Source organism: Drosophila miranda, assembly GCF_003369915.1.
Source record: "Drosophila miranda strain MSH22 chromosome Y unlocalized genomic scaffold, D.miranda_PacBio2.1 Contig_Y1_pilon, whole genome shotgun sequence".
Classification (NCBI taxonomy): Eukaryota; Metazoa; Arthropoda; class Insecta; order Diptera; family Drosophilidae; genus Drosophila; species Drosophila miranda.
The window spans coordinates 48,964,975-48,983,778 of record NW_022881603.1 but is presented as its reverse complement, the minus strand read 5'-3'; the positions used below and the strand labels follow the sequence as shown (position 1 = coordinate 48,983,778).

The window sequence follows — 18,804 nt, the reverse complement described above, 5'->3', positions numbered from 1 at the left end:
CGCCAGTTTTACCGCACGGTTGGGGATTCCATCAGGGCCTGGAGCCTTCTTGGCCTTTAAGCTTTGGGCCAGGGCGACGATTTCGTCCTCCGTGACCGGTTCGACCGAGTATGCAGGCTGGTGTGCGACGGCAGTGCTGGCAAGACCGTGAGCCCCGGATGGGAACAATGCCTCAACAATCGTCCGCAACTGGTCTGGGTCAGACGGCGACCCCGCGTTGCTGCCATGAATTCGCTTCATGACCGTCTTGTAGGCACGTCCCCACGGATCCTTCTCGGCTGAGTCGCAAAGCTGCAGGAAGCACTCCCTCTTGCTCTCCTTGATGGCGTTCTTTAGGGCTTTTCTAGCTCCGCAGTACTCCGCCTGTAGCCTTGGCCAGCTAGTGCCACTCCTTCTGCGAGCCCGTTGATATCGCCTTCTAGCTGACAGGCAAGTGCGTCTGGCCTCCTGGATCTCGTCATTCCACCAATAGGTCGGCGATTGCTTACCCTTGAATGGCCTCTTGCCAAGAACCTTGGAATCCGCATTGATTCGGGATTGTAGGCTGCTCTCCGGCTTGTCTGCGTTGCCCTGGTCAGTCTGCAACCACCTTCTCCGCCTATCGAGAACACCACTGCCTCGTGGTCGCTGGCCGTATAGTGGTTCCCCAGGCGCCAGGTGGACAGAGGGGAAAGGCTGCTAGAGGCGAATGTAAGGTCGATGACTGACCCAGAGCCACCACCCTGTTGAAGGTATTCGCGGTCCCCTGATTCAACAATGCTACGTCCAACGCAGCGAAGGCCTCAAGCAGTGCGTGTCCCTTGTATATGGCGTCCGAACTGCTGCTTCTGGAGATGTCACTGCCCCACTCCTGGGCCCAAGCATTGAAGTCGCCAGCAATTACATTTGGTTTGTGGTGCCTGGCGTCGTCGGCCAATTCGTCCATCGCCGCAGCGAAGCTATGACGGCTCAAGCTTGGGGGGAGATAGCAGCTGTAAATCCATAAGCTCCCCAGTTTTGCCCTGACGAAATGTCGGAACTCAGCGCACACTGAGGGCCGCAGAGGAGGCTTACCGCAAGCCCATATTGCTGCTTTTCCTGAGGAGCTTTGGACCCAGAATCCATCCTCGGGGGAAATGTATGGTTCGCTAATTATTGCAACGTCCGATCTCATTTCACGCACCGACTGAGAGAGCAGATCTCTGGCAGCCTCGCAATGGTTTAGGTTTATTTGGTAAAACCTAACCATGTCCAGCGTTTTGACTTGCCTTCTCTTTGGGTGCCATGGGGCACCTGTGGCTACCAGCTACGTGTGAGTGGGGCTTGCCCTTTCCGACACAAAGGAAGCATTTTGCCTCATTGTTGCAGTCGCTTATCTTGTGCTCCTCAGACCCACAGTGGAAGCACCACCCGCTTCTGTCTACAGAGCTTTAGCAATTAAGTGCAACGTGGCCGACCTCAAGGCACCTGAAGCACTTTAACGGCAGATTTCGCTACCGTATGCGGCAGACGGACCATGCCACTTTAACCTTACCAACGGATAGCGCCTTCGTTGCAAGGGTCGCCGGCAGGCAAATAATAGCCCGCTGGGTACCACCAAAGCCTGGGCGCAAACTCTTAATGGCGTCCACATCGAGTGTAATCCCCATTTGCTCGCTGAAGGCCTTCCTCACGTCCTCCGAGGTAGCCATCTCATCCAAGTCGAGCATCTCTAGCCTCGTCTGCTGGGTGAGTGCTCGCGCCTCCGCCTTGCCTCCTAGGACAGTGCCTCGCGAAGCAGCTGCGCGGTCTCCTTCGAGGCGTCTTTGAGCTCCAATAGAAGAGCACCTTTGGCTGTTCGCTTCACTCTGCTCACACTCTCGCCGACCTTCTTCATCTTCTCGCTCTGGTTGCGGGTGACGAGGTTAAGGATCTCCGCGTAAGTCATTTCCCCTTTTGGCTCGATGATAATAACATCCGGACGGGGCCTTGGCTTCCGGGCGTGCGCTCTGCTCTTCACCTTCTCCCATTCACCTTCGGTAGGTGCAGCTGATTCGGTCTTCCTTGCCGGTTGTTCGCGGGACTGCAACGTGGGATGGCCACTCATATTGTTTCTCCGCTTCGGCGAGCTCCTCGTCGGCTTGTCCAGCTTCCTTTTCGGCGCATCGTGTTGAGGGGAGCACTGCGTCTCCTGATCACGCCGCTCCACCCTCTCCTTCCTCTGAAACTTTGCGTCGAAGCTGTGAAGCGCGGACTTTTGCATCCGCGCTTCACATCATCCCGGTGTGTGTGTGTGTCAGTGTGTCCACGTACCCAGGGAGTGGGCACTGTTGAAAGTAACGGTCGCAATAGTTTCCACCACTTTTCAACCCTCTGAGGGCTCTAAGGCTCTGAGGGTCTGAGGCGAAATCAACGCACGGCAGATGTGCCACAGCGATCGAGGCAGGACACGTACTGGGGCGCTGCGGCACAGGACATGCGCCGCGGCATATGCGGGACTATATAGCGCTCTCACCCTGCCCAGATCCACCCAGAGTACAGAATATTCTTGTTTAATTATGGGCCACAAAAAAAAAAAAAACAAAAAATACAAACAGGGCTATGTCCCGACTCGGGTTGGACTGGGCTGGGTTCGTCTCTCCACTCCCGTGGTACAGTTATGAGTATTGTGGAAGTTGCAGGCATTGTTTTCCTTGTTTACATATTATTGCATATGCTGCGGATATCCTTGATGAAACATTAAAGCGCTTGCATAAAGCGTTTCCTTTTTTTTATGAGCCCTGACTTCAGTTTGCTGAAATGCTGGTATTATTGAATATGGCTTACATTCTGGTCAGCGATTTCAATTTGAATTTAATTTCTCTATAAAACACCCAGCCAAACGTTTTATTTTCACAAATTCCATTGACGCATTCTTCTGCTTCGTCAAATTTTAATTTTTATCCAAAAAGACGTATTCAAAATCCAACACAAAAATTTATGGATGGAACAAGCGTACTGATGCAGCATCAGAGCCATTTATGCAGTCGATTTTGTCGAATTTGTAAATGTGTCCCTTGGAATTGACGAATCATTGAGCGAATGCCCAAACTTCGGTTCATAGAAACACTCGAATGGGTATTCATATTCATTCCGTTCTGCATATGGATTAAAGACAAGAATGAAGGAAAAAAAGATGGGATGAGAGAGAGAGAGAGAGAGAGGGAGAGGGAGGGACATTGACCTCCTTTGCCTTCATCCTGTAACCGGAAATTGTTAAGCAATTGTGTGCCGAGCCTTGAGCTCCTCTCCATTAATTCACTCACTCTGCAGCTCATTCATACTCGTACAGCTAGTTGTTGGTCATGCAAATCCCTGGCACACCAATTTATACCTTGGGTGCAGTTTGTAAAGTGTCGTCCAAGGGAATTGGCTGCTGCATTTGCAATTTGAATCTCTATTAAAATTCATTGAGTACGAGTGATCGGCATTAGTCTAAGCTAAGCTTCGGTACTCGCACAGTGGTTCCAAGCTGATTTACGAAGGCTTTCTTCCGCACAGAAAACACAGTGTCAACCGTCTAGGATCAAACTTTATTCAGCCTCGATTCCCAACTGCTGTATCAGACCCAGGACCTTGCGTCGCTGCAACTTATCGTTGGATGTCTTGGGCAGACTCCCGACAAAGAAGACGCCGCCCCTGATGTGATAGGCGCCGCTCAAGTGCCGCTCCACAATGCTCCTTATCTGATCCGCCTTCAGACATTGACTGGCTGTTCGCACCACAGCACAGGCCGTGAGGTTGGTGTCCACCAAATCGGGCGCCCCGAACACACAGGCCTCGCTGACATCGGGGCTGAGTGTCCGCGCGGTTGCCTCCGGATTGCGGTAGAAGCCCTCCCAGTGATAGCGCAGGCGGGCGTATATGATCCCCACCTCGTTGATGCCCAGTGGCATCTTTAGTTTTTCCACGACGCGCAGCTCCACATTCCGCATTACCTTGCCCTCGCAGCCGAGCGGACCGCCGACGTTCTTGCTTAGTCCTCCCATCTCTGAGAGGCCGTAGCCGATAATGAACCTCTGGTTGCCGATCAGCTCGTACATGCGCCGGAAGACGGCCTTGCAAACCTTCGATCCGGCACCGATCAGCACTCGAACGGATTCCAGCTGGGCTTTCAGCTTCTCAAAGTCGCTGTCGTGCTTGGAGAGCAGTGCGATCTGGTGGGAGGCCAGGAAGAGGAAGGTCACCCGATGGGTGGCCACCAGCTGGAGCAAGTAGTCCACACTATAGGGTCGATTGGTGATAATGCGCCGGAATCCATTCAGCAGCGAGGCCAGCAGGATAATCGTCCCGGATATCCAGTACAAAGGACTAAAGGACAGCAGAATGCTGTCCCTAGTGTATGTATTGGGACTAAAAGGGGACCGAAGCGTTAGATTTGGGAATTATATGGGGTGAATCCGTCTGCTTACTTCTTGCAGTTGCAGAGCAAACTCCGATGTGAGCGGGTCACTCCCTTGGGCATTCCCGTCGTGCCGGAGGAGCACACAATGAAGGCCGTGTGATCGCCATGGAGCTTGGGACAGGGCACATATCTACAGAATTCAATTAAGAGATCAGTGTGAATATTGGATTGTACAACTCACGCTGCTGCTGTGATGGATTCATCTTCGTTGAGCAGTTCGCTGACGTCTCGCACTCCCTCAAGCCGTCCATTCAACAGGTAGATGGTGGCAGGAGTGACTAATCTCTGATTGACCGCCTGGATTGTGGGATAGTTCTCCACATCGCAGAATATCAACTTGGGTTCTGTTATGTCATACATGTACTTGACCGTCTCTGAAGATAGAAATACAAGAAAGGGAACACCAGTTTCATCATATTTCTTTCAAGTTACGATCATTTTTCACTTGTGAATTTGATTTCAGATCAGTTTCCACTCCCAAACGTACCTTCTGCGAGCTCCGGATGCAGTGGATTTATCGGTATTCCTCGGAGCAGGGCCGCTATGACCACGCTGGTCAGATAGGTCGTGTTGTTCGCCGATATACCGATAACATCGCCCCGATACAGGCCCAGCCGCTTGAAGGCCTGGGCTATCCGTGCACTCTGCTGGGCCAGCTGGGCACCGGTAAGCTCCTCGCCGGTGGGGTCGCAGTGCTGCATCACCTGGTCGGCGTTGATCTGGAGCACGCGCATGATGACCTCGCCCAGGGTCATCTCAGGGCCGTAGAAGTCCTTGCCACGCGGTCCGAACCAAGTGCGCGAGGCGGCCTTGTAGTGCACCTCACAGCTCATCTTGCTAACTCGGCGGCTAACGATCGTCGATCAACTAAGTGCTTTACTGCGCCTCATTTCGGTTTTATATGCCCCCTTCATGGAACACTAGGAAACAAAAGCCGATAGCTGCTAATTAGTTGGACACGCGGCGCCGTCCCCAAATGTCGTCCACAGATGTCGCTGTCGCGGTTGACACCGGTGTCGTCGCAATTAGATGCTGATTTAGCCGATGAAACTAATTAAATCCCAGAGGCCAGACGGTCGGTCGGACTGAATGTCATGGAAAGTTTTCAATGTCTCTGTGGAGATAATGTTTTTTATCCCCAATCGGCCGACTAATTATTTCGAATTAAATAAAACTCGGCGCAGAAATAAAATTACGATATGTTCTTGAATGCGTGACATCCAAATTGCAAGTGTGGCTTGCCTGCCCTTTACATTGCCGCTCCGATCGCTAAGCGCAGCTTCGCTCGGCCGACGTCGGTAGGCAGACGCAAAGCGGAGATAGCGAAGAGCGAGCTGGCAGAGAGCGTTTAGCAGGGCAAGCAAGCGCAGAGCTTTAACAAACAAATGAGTGACATAGACATAAGTAACAAACAAAATAAGCGGCTGAAGGCCAAGAATTAGGTGCTATTTGGCAAGAAGCTAATCGGCTGGGTTCTGCTCCGAACATTCACCCCCCGTTGGAAGGCAAAGGCTATCAACAGATCCATCCTGAAGGGGCAGAACCGCTACCGCTACCGGCCCTCTTGAAAAGGCCTTTTTGAGTGCGGATGACGGCTACTCTGATGGTTCCATCTTTTCCTGGGATGACGCTCTCAATGCGGCCAAGCGGCCACCTTAATGGTGGCAGCGTTTCCTCCTTGATCATGACGAGCGCTCCTAGCTTGATGTATGGGGACGATGACCGCCACTTGCTCCGCTCCTGAAGAATCGAAAGATACGCCGTGCTCCATTTTCTCCAAAACGCCTGCTTCATTTGACACAGCCGCTGCCATCGACTTAGTAGGTTCACCCGGAGATGCGCACATCTGGCTCGTCGAATGCAGCTTTCGGGGCTCCATTGAGAAAGTGGTTTGGCGTGAGCACATCTAGATCATCGGGACTTTCTGTAATTGCAGAAAGCGGACGGGAATTTAACAAAGCAGATATTTCACAAGCCAAGGTCTGAATTTCATCAAGAGTAAAAATGTAGGTCCCGACGATGCGATGAAAATGATATTTATCTGCTTTAACAGCCGCCTCCCACAAACCCCCAAAATGAGGTGAGCGAGGGGGATGAATTTCCAGTCGATTCCACTAGAAACGCAGAGATGTGACACAGCCGACGTATGAGGATCACTGAGGAACATTTGCCGAAGCTCCAAAAGCTCATTTTTTGCTCCTACAAAATTTGTAGCGTTGTCTGACCAGATGATTCGAGGTTTGGGACGTAGACTTATAAAACGCCTTAATGCTGCCAGAAAGGATTCTGTAGATAGATCCCGAACGACTTCCAAATGAGTTGCTTTGGTGCTAAAGCATACGAAGACAGCGATGTAACATTTGATAGGAGGCCTGCTTCTGACTTCCGACTTGTGATAAAAGGGTCCGCAAAAATCAACACCCGTTGTGTGGAATGCTGGATTAGTCCTTACGCGATCCGCAGGCAAGTTTCCCATGATATGTTCCCTCAGCACTGGCTTCAAACGAAAGCATCTAACACATTTGCGAATGATTCCCGCAACATATTTGCGTCCACCAATAGGCCAGAATTTTTGCCGAAGCAGTCCGAGCAATCCTTGAGCTCCTGCGTGGAGAAACCTTTCGTGAAAGAAGATAATAATAGAGACAGTGACAGGATGTCCCTTAGGAAGCAGGATCGGGTGCTTCGCGTCGTAGTCCAATTCCAACACGCAGCAATCCAAAGCTATCCAGAAATGGATTCAGTGAGGCCATTGTGCTTTTTGGGGGTAGGGCCTGTTTGCTGGCGAGGGCCCTTATCTCTTCCAAAAATTGTTGCTGCTGTATTGCCCTTATGAGCAAATGGGTACCATTTTTGATGTCGATTACGGTAAGTTGACCCTTCGACCGCGCTATGCCTTTGTCCTTGAGAATGTAGAATCGATATATGTAAGCAAAGACGCCCTGCATGGATCCGAATGAGTTTTGAAATTTGCAATCGTACGATACATCCCTTTCGTTTGAAACAACCAATGCTGCATGACGACGTTCTGGTACATCGGTCGGCAATTGCAAGCCTGCAGGCCACTCTGAGCTCTCAAGACGCAAGAATGGTGGTCCAGAGATCCAAAGGCTGCTATCCATTAGTTTAGCGGGCGTGGATCCACTTGATATGATGTCGGCAGGATTCAACTTTGTGGGCAACTTTGATGCCAAGTCATTCCAGCGGTGAGCTCCTGAATCCGCTGAACTCGATTAGAAACAAATATATTAAAATTCAATGGTGATTCTCGAATCCAGGCAAGGGCTATGGACGAATCCGACCAGCAATGTATTTGGCATGGATCTGATAATCCCTTAACTATGGTGGACACTAGTTCGGCTAATACGAGGGCAGCGGACAGCTCAAGCTTGGGGATAGTCATACTTTTCAAGGGCGCGACTCTGGATTTAGAGCATAAGAGATGACTTTGCACAATGCCAAGAGCTTCCGAACGCATGTATACACAGGCGCCATATGCTGCTTGGCTCGCATCACAAAACGCGTGCATTTCTAATCTGGCTTGCTGCCGAAGCACGTAACGTGGAAACTTAAAGTTTTTAACCATCGACAACTGCGAAGTCAGCTCAATCCAAGTCGTATGTAGATCCTGGGGCAGGCTTTCGTCCCAATTCAACTTTAGGCTTTCGTTCCATAGCGACTGCATAAATATTTTAGCTTTTGTGATGATGGGAGAGATGAGCCCTAGAGGATCATAGAACCTAGCTAGTGGAGACAGGACCGAACGCTTCGATATTGGGCCTGCAGCGGTTCCGACGTGAGCGAAGCTAAACAGAAGATTGTCCGTGGTGGGATCCCAAACTAGACCAAGCGCCTTGGTTACTTCAGTCCCGTCATGAAAGGTAAGGAACATTTCGCGATCCGCCTCCGATACGCCTTCCAAAGCAGCGGGTTCATTGGAACACCATTTACGTATGGGAAAACATCATTTCGAAAGTAGCTCCTTTACCTGCTGACGAATCTTGATGACAGAATCCATGCTGTCCCCTCCAGATATGAGATCATCGACATAGAAATCTCTTCGAACAACATCAGCGCCAAGCGGAAAACGCAACTCTTCATCATTTGCCAATTAATGCATAGCACGAATTGCTAAGAAAGCGGCAGGTTTGGTTCCGTAAGTAACAGTCTCCAACTTGAACACCTGAAACTCCTCCTTCGGGTCATTGAGCCATAGGATGCACTGCACGTGCGTATCGGGATGGGAAACGCGTACACAGCGGTACATTTTGCAGATATCGCCACACAAGGCGACTTTAAAAAAGCGGAAACGAAGCAGAGTTATCAGAATTTTAGGTTGGATGGTGGGTCCAGCCATAAGCGCATCATTCAGGGATACTCCAGACGCTGTTTTGGCAGATCCATCGAACACTACGCGTAATTTGGTGGTTGTACTATCCTGCTTGTGGACGCAATGGTGAGGCAAGAAGTACTGCGGGAGGTCTGACTGCCGCGAAGCTGACGACATGTGTCCTAAATCACGATACTCCTGGAGAAACTCCATATATTTTTCCTTAAGCTGTGCATTTTTTGCTAGCTTCCTCTCCAAATTGAGAAATCTACGTAGCGCCTGCTGATACGATTCTCCTAATTCCTCTAGACTGAATTTGGTTGGCAAACGCACGGAGTAAGCTCCTTACTCTAGGCGAATGCAGTTTGTGACGAAATGCTGTTCGCAATGAACATCTTCCTCCGAAATTGATGAGGGCGAATAATCTCCATCGACTTCCCAAAACCGCCTTACAATATCGCACAAATTAGTCTCGCAAGCGGAGATTACAGGGGGATCTTCAACGGCTGCTAGCGCCGCACGGGCTTTCTCAGAGTTTTTAATACTTCCTGACACTATCCAGCCAAGTTTCGTCTTCTGCAATGTTGGAAATTGGTCTGACAGTCGAATCTGTCCAACACACATTAATTCGAAGAACAAACCAGCACCTATCAGCAGATCGACACGCTGGGGCTTGGCGAAATTAGGATCAGCCAGTTTTAGATTATTTGGCATTGGCCAATCCTTTGCGTCTAGGCCGAAGTTAGGCTGCATTCCTGTGATTGAGGCAGTGATAATTGCAGAGAGGAAACCGCGATAGCTTTCGTCTTGAGATTGCAGGACGATGTCCACAGCCTTGCTGGATGGTAGAATTGACTCTCCAATACCGGCGATTTGAACGTGAGACGGGTGAGGATCTAACTGCAGCTGATTGGCGAGTCTCGATGTTATAAAGTTAACCTGAGAAGCGGAATCTAAAATGGCACGACATGGAATAAGCGATCCAAAACGGCCCCTGACATATACGATTGCAGTAGCTAGCAGCACGTTTTGGCTAGGCAGAGATTTTTGACTCGAGGGGGAGGGCTAATATATTTGCTTGCTACTAGGGCACTTGCAGGATCATGCTGGGTCGATTCCGTGCTCGGCGACGGCAACTCAGCGTCAGCGCCCGACTGCATGTGGAGCAGTGTGTGATGCTTGGATTGGCAATTTCTACATGCCCCTGACTTGCAGCGTTGCAATGAATGGCCCTTGTTGAGGCAGTTTAGACATAAATGGCGCTTCTTCACCTCCTTGTATCGAGAAAAAACAGGGAGATCTAAAAATGCCTGGCATCGGGATATGTAGTGATCGGAGGATTTGCAATACTTGCATGTTGAGCTATTATGATCGTTAATGGAGGTGATTAGGGTGCTAGGTTTACTTTCTCCCACCTGCTGGCTAGGAATTGTTACCATAGCCGATCCCAAATTTTCCAGCATCCGACATCTTGCTTCCAAGAATGAGGCCATGCTTGACCACCGAGGCAATCCTGACGTCGGCAAGTTCTCTTCCCATTTCTCCTTGGTCTTGTGGTCCAATTTCGTGCCTATGATGAAGATCAGCAACCCATCGGAAATCTCCTGCGGGGTCGCCAAGGTCTGAAGTGCACGCAAGTGCGAATTGATTTTGTCGCTGAGCGCGCGCAAGCCGATAGCTGAGCCCTTCTCCACCCCTTGCAGCCCGAAAATAGCCTTGACGTGTGCCTGAAAATGTAACAGTTTATTATCGAATCGCAACATTAGTAAATTCAACGCCTTGTCGTAATTCTCCTCAGAAAGTTCCAAGGAACGAATCGTATCCAGCGCAGCACCATCTAGACATCCACGAAGATATTGGAATTTTTCGATGATTGGTATACGATGGTCTTTGTGCACCATTGGCGAGAACATCGAGTTGAATTATGGCCAATCCATGTAGGTTCCACCAAATCGAGGAAGCTGCAGCACGGACATTCGAGAACGGCCTTCAATATCATATGCGAACAAAGCCGAATTCTCCTCGAGACTATGGCGAGCCGTTGAATGAGCGGTATTAACCGTGCGAGCAGCCATCAACTCCCGCGACAGTGATATAAACTTTATTGCGCGAGCTCCAAATTGCAAGTGTAGCTTGCCTGCCCTTTACATTGCAGATCCCCTCACTAAACGCAGCTTCGCTAGGCAGACGTGGGTAGGCCGACACAAAGCGGAGATGACAAAGAGCGAGCTTGCAGAGAACGCAAAGCTTTAACAAACATTTGAGTTACATAGGCATTAGTAACAAACATAATAAGCGGCTGGGGGCCAATAATTGGGTGCTATTTGGTAGGCAGCTAATCGGCTGGGTTCTGCTCCGAACAATTACTTTTCTTAACACTTGAGCACTGATTATTATATTTACACTGCGTTTAGGATCGGGCTTTTAGCTAGGTGTGGAGAGGGTTTTCTCAGAGTTAGGAAGCACGTATGGCGAATAATATATGTATTAATCTATGTGTGTAGAGGCTTTGTAGCGAGCCCTTTTAGGTTCCTTAAAATTGACTGACCCCACTCTGTTCGCTTTTCCCATATTGACTGCAGAAGAAGCTTAGCGATCAAAATGGCTCAAACACAGACATAACGACTCGCAATACTTCTCGCTTAGACGGTATTCTCGGTTCTGAAAAGATTGATGTGTCAATTTCGTTAAACGATAGTGAGAACCAAAATTCGTCGCTGCGTGTAAGTTAACGTACCCAATTCTATTGAGCTCTTATACGAGTTGTAAACAATCTTTGGCTTTCCAAAACGAAAACAATTTCAATCTTGGGCCTCCGCCTAATGGATTTCTAAGATGTACAATCTCAAGGGCTCCCGCCGCAATACCAATCTTTGACACTCGCCTAAATGGAAAACCAATGTTTGCCCACAGCCGGCTTCTCATAAACAATCTCGCGGTAGATCGGCCGTCTGAAGCGGGGGTGAAATCGTAACTGCTTAGCTGCCTTATGGTGCTTTTTCTGCCGTGAGCGCCGTGTGGATCGTGGATTGTGGATCCGAGCGCCCCTCCGAGCGCGCGAGAGCGAGTTGGGACCGGGGACCCCCCTTTCAGGATAGCAAAGTATAATGGGGTGGCCTATGGCTGGGCGTACGCCCCGGACCCGATTCATCCCAAAAAAGGCGCTCTGGACTTGACAAGGTCGTCGACTCAGTGTCGCTCCACGGTCGGATAGGCGTGAGGATGCGCAAAACGGGGGTTGCTCTTGAGGAATCTGTGGATGGCGCCGTGGTTCCTACGACGGGGCGGCTCGCGGGGAGACGAGTGTGTCGTTCGTCGTGAGCCGATGTAGATGGCGACGGTGCAGTCGCGGCTGAGCGGGCTGGACGACGAGGGCGGCGTTTTGCATGGTTCGATTTAGATGGCGACGATGCTCCCGAGGCTGAGCGGGCCGGACGACGAGACGTGGGTACGTGGAGTAGCGTGTGGTTGTTTTTGCCGGAGTGTTGGTGAGCCAGGCAGTTCCCGCAATACTGGTTGATAAGGACAGCTCGGAGTTTCTCTTCGGGGCTCAGGAGAAGAAATTGGTGGTAGGTCCGTAGCGGATGGACTCCTTGGCAGATTCGGCAACGGTAGGAGCCAATTTCCCGAGCACGTCGGTTCTCCCTGGTGCGGTTGGCGCGGGGACGTGGGGCCATATCTGGGTGCGGAGAACTTCGAGTTCAGGCTTGAATTCGGACCGGAGCGTAGAGCTTTCATACAGTGCATATTTTGGAAGTATTTCCGTCGGTCAGGAGACCGTTCGAGAACTTCTGCGGAGGGAGCTGGAAGGAAATTGCTGTCGTAAAAAGACCCCGAGTCTTCTACCAGTGTGATAGGTCGTCTGGAAATTTGACTCGAGAACGATGAGATTTGATTCATCACCTGAGGCACTGGACCTGTGAGTACCCAGCCGAAAATGGTCTCCTGCCCGAGGAGAGAGCCACAGATGTTGGTCAGTGAGCCACTTAACTGAATGGACGGAAGGATATCCGCTCCAATCAGGATATCTATTTGTGAACTCTCATAGAAGGTCGGATCCGCCCATGAGAGGTTCGGCAGGTCTCTCAAGAACCCTTGCGAGATCGGATGCGATGGAATATTCGCGGCCAATTCCGGAATAACGTAGGCTGTGGAATTTAGTTGTAAGCCCGGCTTAGTCGGAGAACGGATGGAAAAACTGCAGAGCTTCTTTGACTGAGCGGATACGGCATTATTTAGGCCGGAGACCTGTGCCTGGATACGTTGGAATGGCAATTTGATCATGTCCACAAGACGTTCTGTAATGAACGTCGCCTCTGAGCCAGAGTCGATCAGAGCGCGGGCGTGGAAAGTTTTTCCCAGGTGGCAAATATTAACGATGGCCGTGCCTAGGAGGACAGCACTCGTGCCGGAGGCGAAATACGACTGAACGTTTGGCTGGGCTTCGGACGAACTTGGATTTTGTACGCTTGGTACTCGTAGATGTAGCTCGGGCCACGCTGAGGAATTTTGTGCCGTTGTGGAAATCGCCTCGCTGGAGTTTGCTGGATTGCTACGGTGCAGAAGCGTATGGTGCCGGTCTCCACAAGTTATGCAATTGTGGGCGCTTTGGCATGCTCGTATCTGGTGGCCCCTTGCAAAGCAGTTCAAACAAAGCTGCTTTTGCTTAATGTAGTCGGAGCGAGCGCCAGCGGGCATTTGAAGGAAGTAAGGGCATAACCGGATTAGATGATACTCTTTGGAGCAGAGATCACACGTGCTCCTCGTTTGATTCACTGTGGTCTCTAACGAGTGGGCACTCCTAGGATAAGGACTTCCCTGAGACCGAAACGGATTGCTTTTCGAATTGTCTGCAGTGCGTATGCTCGCCCTGGAGTGGGCCTGAGTTTCCATGCCTAGATGGTCGTCCTCGGTCACTTCGAGAGACAGGTACCGCTCCGCCAGGAACTTGTCCATGGCGTGCCAGGTGGGAATTTCGGACTTGTGCGTCACGGATTGCTCCCAAAGCTCTAAGGTCGTCTTTGGCAGCTTAGCGGAAATGAGGTACACTAAAACTCCGTCAGCGAAAACGCTGTCTGTGGAGACCTCGGAATGGGTGAGTGTCGTGAGGCACTTGTGGACGGCCCTCTGGAGCTCTTTTAGCGCTGCTGCTGACTCGGTACGGATTTGGGGCAGACTGAAAAGAATCTTCAGCTGGGCCTTGAGTATCAGCCTCTTGTTTTGGAAACGCTCACGGAGGGCGTTCCATGCGGACGCGAAACCCTCGTTCGTAAGTGGAGCCTGTGCCACTATGTCGTGGGCTTCACCGCTGGTCTTTTTGTTGAGGTGGAACAGTTTTTCCACTGGAGCCAACCTTGGGTTTTCTATGTAGATGGCGGTGAACAGGTCTCGGAACGTGGGCCACTGCTGGTAGTCCCCACTGAAAACTTCAGTGTCACATGGAGGGAGGCGGCAACCGCCGGAAGTCGGCACTTGAACGGCCAGTTGCGGCGTGTGAGGGACAGTCGGGGGCTCGAGCTGATCGTTCAGTTCGGCCAGGCATTGCGCGTAGACCGCGTAGCAGTCATCGTACATCTCTTGGACATAAGCTACACCCTCTGGATCCTCTTCCGCCATCGTCACCGAACAGGCCGCGAACTCCGCGTCCACCTTTGCCCACAGGCTTCGGAGTTGTTCTCGATGGACTTGGGAGAGCGAGCGGGTTGGTGTGCTAGCATCTGGAGCGCTGAGCTTCTGGTCGAAGCGGGTCAGTCTGCTTGCGGCCAAGGCAAACTTAGACTGTGCGGAACTGGCGGCCATAGTGCTAGGAGCCGTGCGAGGGACTCCCGAGGGGAGCAACAAATCCTCGAAGGCATGTGGTGCGTGAGCCCTGGACGTGGTCGGACCTCGCTCAGCTGGGGCCGGACGGGAAGATGTGGGCGTAGTGGCTGAGCAGTTGGAGCTGGGTGGATGGGTCAAACTCAGCGAACTCACCCGCTTAAACTTCTTGCGAGATTTCTTCTCAACAGTGGGCATGTTTTGCTGATGGATCGTGGATATGTGGTTTTGGTGGAATTTATTGCGAGTATTTAAATTATGGAAATAGTACACCGTGGCCGGAATATATAGATATAAATACTACGATTGAACTACGGTTGAAAACAATATACTCTCGAAATGCAGAGTAGCGCGTCACTTGGCGTTCCGTTACAGTCAAGCGCGGCACCGAAAAATATTCTCCCAACAACTACAACGCAGGCAAACGGTGGAGAAGCGAAAGCGAAAAGAAAAACGAAAAGAATGCACCGCTGCTGCTGCTTGTATGTGTGTATGTATGGCTGTAAGTGCTATGTACCGCGGCTTGGGTTGAAGAGATGTCCAACAACGGGTAAAACGGTGGATAACCGTTTTATATACAATATGTATATTATATAGATGTGCAAGAATATGCTAATTTAAAATGCGTACGTATAGATATGTAAGATAAATACATACATATGTATGTGCAGTATGTATGGATCGTTATTTTGTTGGTAGTATAAATTAGTTAAATAAGGAGGCGCAGTGATTTGTTATTTTATTTTCTTATAAAACCGACAAACTATGGAACGTTGAGCATGCACGGAATAAACCACAAAAATAATTGCAAGAATATGCATTTATGTTTGTTGCCAGCCCCTTGGATTGCGTTGCGATGTGTACATACATGTATGTATGTACATATGTATGTTAGCAACGAAAGCTCAGCTGGTAGCTGGAGAGGTAAGAATATTATTTACACTGGATCGGAAGCTGAACGCAGGAGTTAGCTCGGATCAAATTAAACCTTTGGAGAAGTAGGAAGCCACAACCGTTGGCAGAACGAAGTATGGTTTAATTTGGAGCTAGAGCGAGAAATAAATACATACATATGTATGTACATATGCCACGGGAACTCGGACTGGGATGGAAAACTCGCACAAAATCACTGCACTGTTGTTAGGCACAATCGAAGAGTACTTATCTTGAACTTGGAGCGATCCGCCGATGCTGGCTGGGGTGAGCTTCTCCTTATGGGGAAGGCGAAGATCCGGCTCGAAGGACCAATGCTTGTAGTGGGGCGGATCGAAGCTCAACTCTCCCACAACGCAATTGCTGTAGCCGTCATAAGAAATGAGAACCGTTATGTTTAGTGGTATATATATAATTATGTGTGTGTATTTGTTTGGACGGTCGCGCGGTAGATCGGCCGTCTGAAGCGGGGGTGAAATCGTAACTGCTTAACTCTATGCCTTATGGTGCTGGATCGTGGATTGTGGATCCGAGCGACCCTCCGAGCGCGCGAGAGCGAGTTGGGACCGGGGCGCACGGAGTTGGCACAGTGCGCGGAAATTGTTTACGGCTGGCCTGAACACAAAGAAACAAAAAGCAAAGAAACACTACAATATGCTTACAAACAAGCTGAGAAATGCGGTTAAAAACTGGAAGGAGAACAAATTCAATAGACAGTTAGAGGCAATAAGCGTGCAGGAGGGACGAAGTATGAGAAAGCTGTGGAAGATAACAAACAACATTAAAAAGCAGCCGAATCCAAACTGGCCATTGAGAATAGAAGACGAAGAAAACATTCCCAAGTGGACAAAAGACAACAATAGAAAAGGCTGAAGCCTACAAAAAACACCTAGAAGAGCGCCATAGGACATCACAAACGCATAACGAGGCAGAGAATAATCCAATAATAGACGAACTACAGAAGCAAAAAGAACTACAAATTTTAATTTTATTTCTTTCAATTTTTATTTTATTTTATTCGGTTTGAGATAGGCGTGGCGACGGCCGACGCGGTTAATTTCTCCCCCCGAACTACTCTACTCTTACAAGTAAGTTCCCAGCACTCCCGACGCTCACTGCTCGTTCTGCAACATTGTTGCGTACCCAAAACTCCGGTGTCGCTGGGCAACATCCCCTGTATAACGGCTGATCTTGTTTTTATATATATTTTCGATCGATTGTGTTAACTCCTCCTTCACTTAAGTGGAAGACGTCCTCGGATTCCTTTAAGCCGTCAATTAGCACTTGGAGGCCACGTTGGCGTCTGTTTCTCGGAGCCAATCCAGATATTATCGGTCTTCTTACGAGTCCTGATTCCAGTTGGTCGATGTGTCGTAAGTTTCCATACTTAACCTTTATAAGTACGGCAAGCTCGGTACGTCTTCATGGTTTGTTATGTCGAGGAATGTGGATACTGTTGATCCTGGAGACTTCCTCGCGTAGTTCTGTTTATCGATTGTCTCCACTATGTCGTTTATGATGATTATGCCATCATCGATGCGTGTTACAGGTTCGAGATGGCTAGGCCGAGTTGGACAGTGCGCGATGACACCGGAGTGTAGTTGCTGCGCACAAGTTGTGTAGGGAAGTTTTTTACAGAATGTTGTGGTAAGAGTGGTAGCGCGGTTTCCGATAGCTGTAACATGGTTACCACCGTCGGCAATTTTTCGTCTTCGGCGAAGTTAATTGTGATGCCGTTGTGCTCAACAGGGTGATTACAGATTAATCTTACAGAATATTTTTTTTTTTTATTTTTTTTTTTTTTGCAAACTAGGTAAGGCTTAGGAAAGAATTCATTATTAAATAAAACTTTGATTTTAGCTTCCTCTATTAAATCAGTAATAGTTAAATTCGTAGAGTGTTCATTAATTATTCTTCTCAAATCGTGAGAGTCTAATACGGAAGGGTTAGGTTAGGTTAGGTTAAGGCGGTAGCCGGGAGGGGGGGGGATAAGAGCCTCCCGCCCCCAAGCTCACTTGGACCTATAAAAGGTCCGTTGTGTTGCCGCATGGGCATGTGCCCCTTCGCGTTGCCCGAACCGTGAGAGCATACTACTGCAGGTTAAGGGCAGTCCCATCCGGTGGCTTGGATGTATTTGGACAAGGTCCCTGGTTTGATTACGGACAGGTCCGAAATGTCCGTGAGGAAAGCGGCCCCGAGAATACGAAGACGACGATTTCCAAGGGCTGGGCAGTGGCAGAAGAAGTGGGGGACCGATTCCTCCTCCTCCTCATCGCGACAACTCCTGCAGAAGTCGTTATGAGGGATTGACAGTCGAGAGGCGTGAGTGCCGATCTGCCAGTGTCCCGTAATGGCTCTAGTAACTGCAGAGCACTGTGCTCTGCTGAGTTTATACAGCTCTGCTGAGCGCTTCTTCGATCGATATGGCCATATCAATCTTGAGACTTTACAGGAAACGGTTTGCTGCCATCTCCTATTGGCATTTTGCTCGAACAATTCGTGCGTTAGGAGCCTGCACGTAGCCAAGGGCATCGCTACTTGCTCCCTCTCCGGTAGGAGAGGAATCGTAGTACCCTGCCTGGCTAGCTCGTCGGCGGCGTCATTCCCCTCGATGTCCCTGTGGCCGGGGACCCATATAAGGAAGAGATCTAACTGCTCTGCGATCTCGTGCAGAGACCTGCGGCAGTCATTTACAGTCTAGAGCCTAGAGCTTTGATAGCTGCTTGGCTGTCCGAGAAGACGCACACTAAGTGCGTATCTAGAAGTAATTTGGAGACGATCGAAATGGCCTCCTTGATGGCTTCAACCTCCGCTTGGAACACACTACAGTGATCCGGGATCCTGAAGCAATGACTGATGTTCAGCTCGCTGCAGTAGACTCCGCCTCCCACGCGGCCGTCTAGCTTTGAGCCATCAGTGTAGAAGTGGACCGCATTTGCAGGTCCTGGTTCGCCCATCTCCCAGTCCTCCCTAGATGGGATTGATACCTGGAAGGGCGTCGAGAGGTGATCACTGGGGATACAGTAATCTGTCCTCTCTGGTAATTGCGGGAGTCTCATCAGGATTCCCGAGTGCCCAACCGCGGATGCTTTCCACAGTCTGGCTTCTCTCATTCTGAGGGCGGAAAGTGTTGCCACCTTCTTTCCCATGAGATCCACAGGGAGGAGGTCCAGCACAGTATCCAGGGCTTCCCCTGGAGTAGTGCGTAGCCCGCCAGTTATGCATAGCTCTGCCATGCGTTGAACTCTGCTGAGTTTATTGAGGCATGTCCTTCTGTCCAAGGCTGGCCACCATACCACCACTCCATAGAGCATGATTGGTC

At 50.1% G+C, this 18,804-nt stretch overlaps 1 protein-coding gene across 1 annotated transcript; it reads right to left on the bottom strand.

Annotated features, from left to right (window-relative positions):
• Positions 1-3,511: 3,511 nt before the first annotated feature.
• LOC117189389 (probable 4-coumarate--CoA ligase 3) lies at positions 3,512-5,250 on the bottom strand. The gene is made up of 4 exons (XM_033394509.1): positions 4,890-5,250; positions 4,584-4,776; positions 4,410-4,532; positions 3,512-4,350 (listed from the first exon to the last, which is right to left on the bottom strand). The coding sequence occupies exons 1-4, from the start codon at positions 5,233-5,235 to the stop codon at positions 3,531-3,533; spliced, it is 1,482 nt and encodes a 493-aa protein (XP_033250400.1). The 5' UTR covers positions 5,236-5,250; the 3' UTR covers positions 3,512-3,530.
• Positions 5,251-18,804: the final 13,554 nt, after the last annotated feature.

Bases quoted from the DNA above. Each gene is read 5' to 3' on its own strand.
- LOC117189389 (XM_033394509.1), bottom strand. From the start codon at position 5,235: ATGAGCTGTGAGGTGCACTACAAGGCCGCCTCGCGCACTTGGTTCGGA. The intron at 4,533-4,583 runs GTGAGTTGTACA...TGAATTCTGTAG, and splicing joins GAATCCATCACAGCAGCAGC to ATATGTGCCCTGTCCCAAGC. The intron at 4,351-4,409 runs GTAAGCAGACGG...GTCCCCTTTTAG, and splicing joins TTGCTCTGCAACTGCAAGAA to TCCCAATACATACACTAGGG.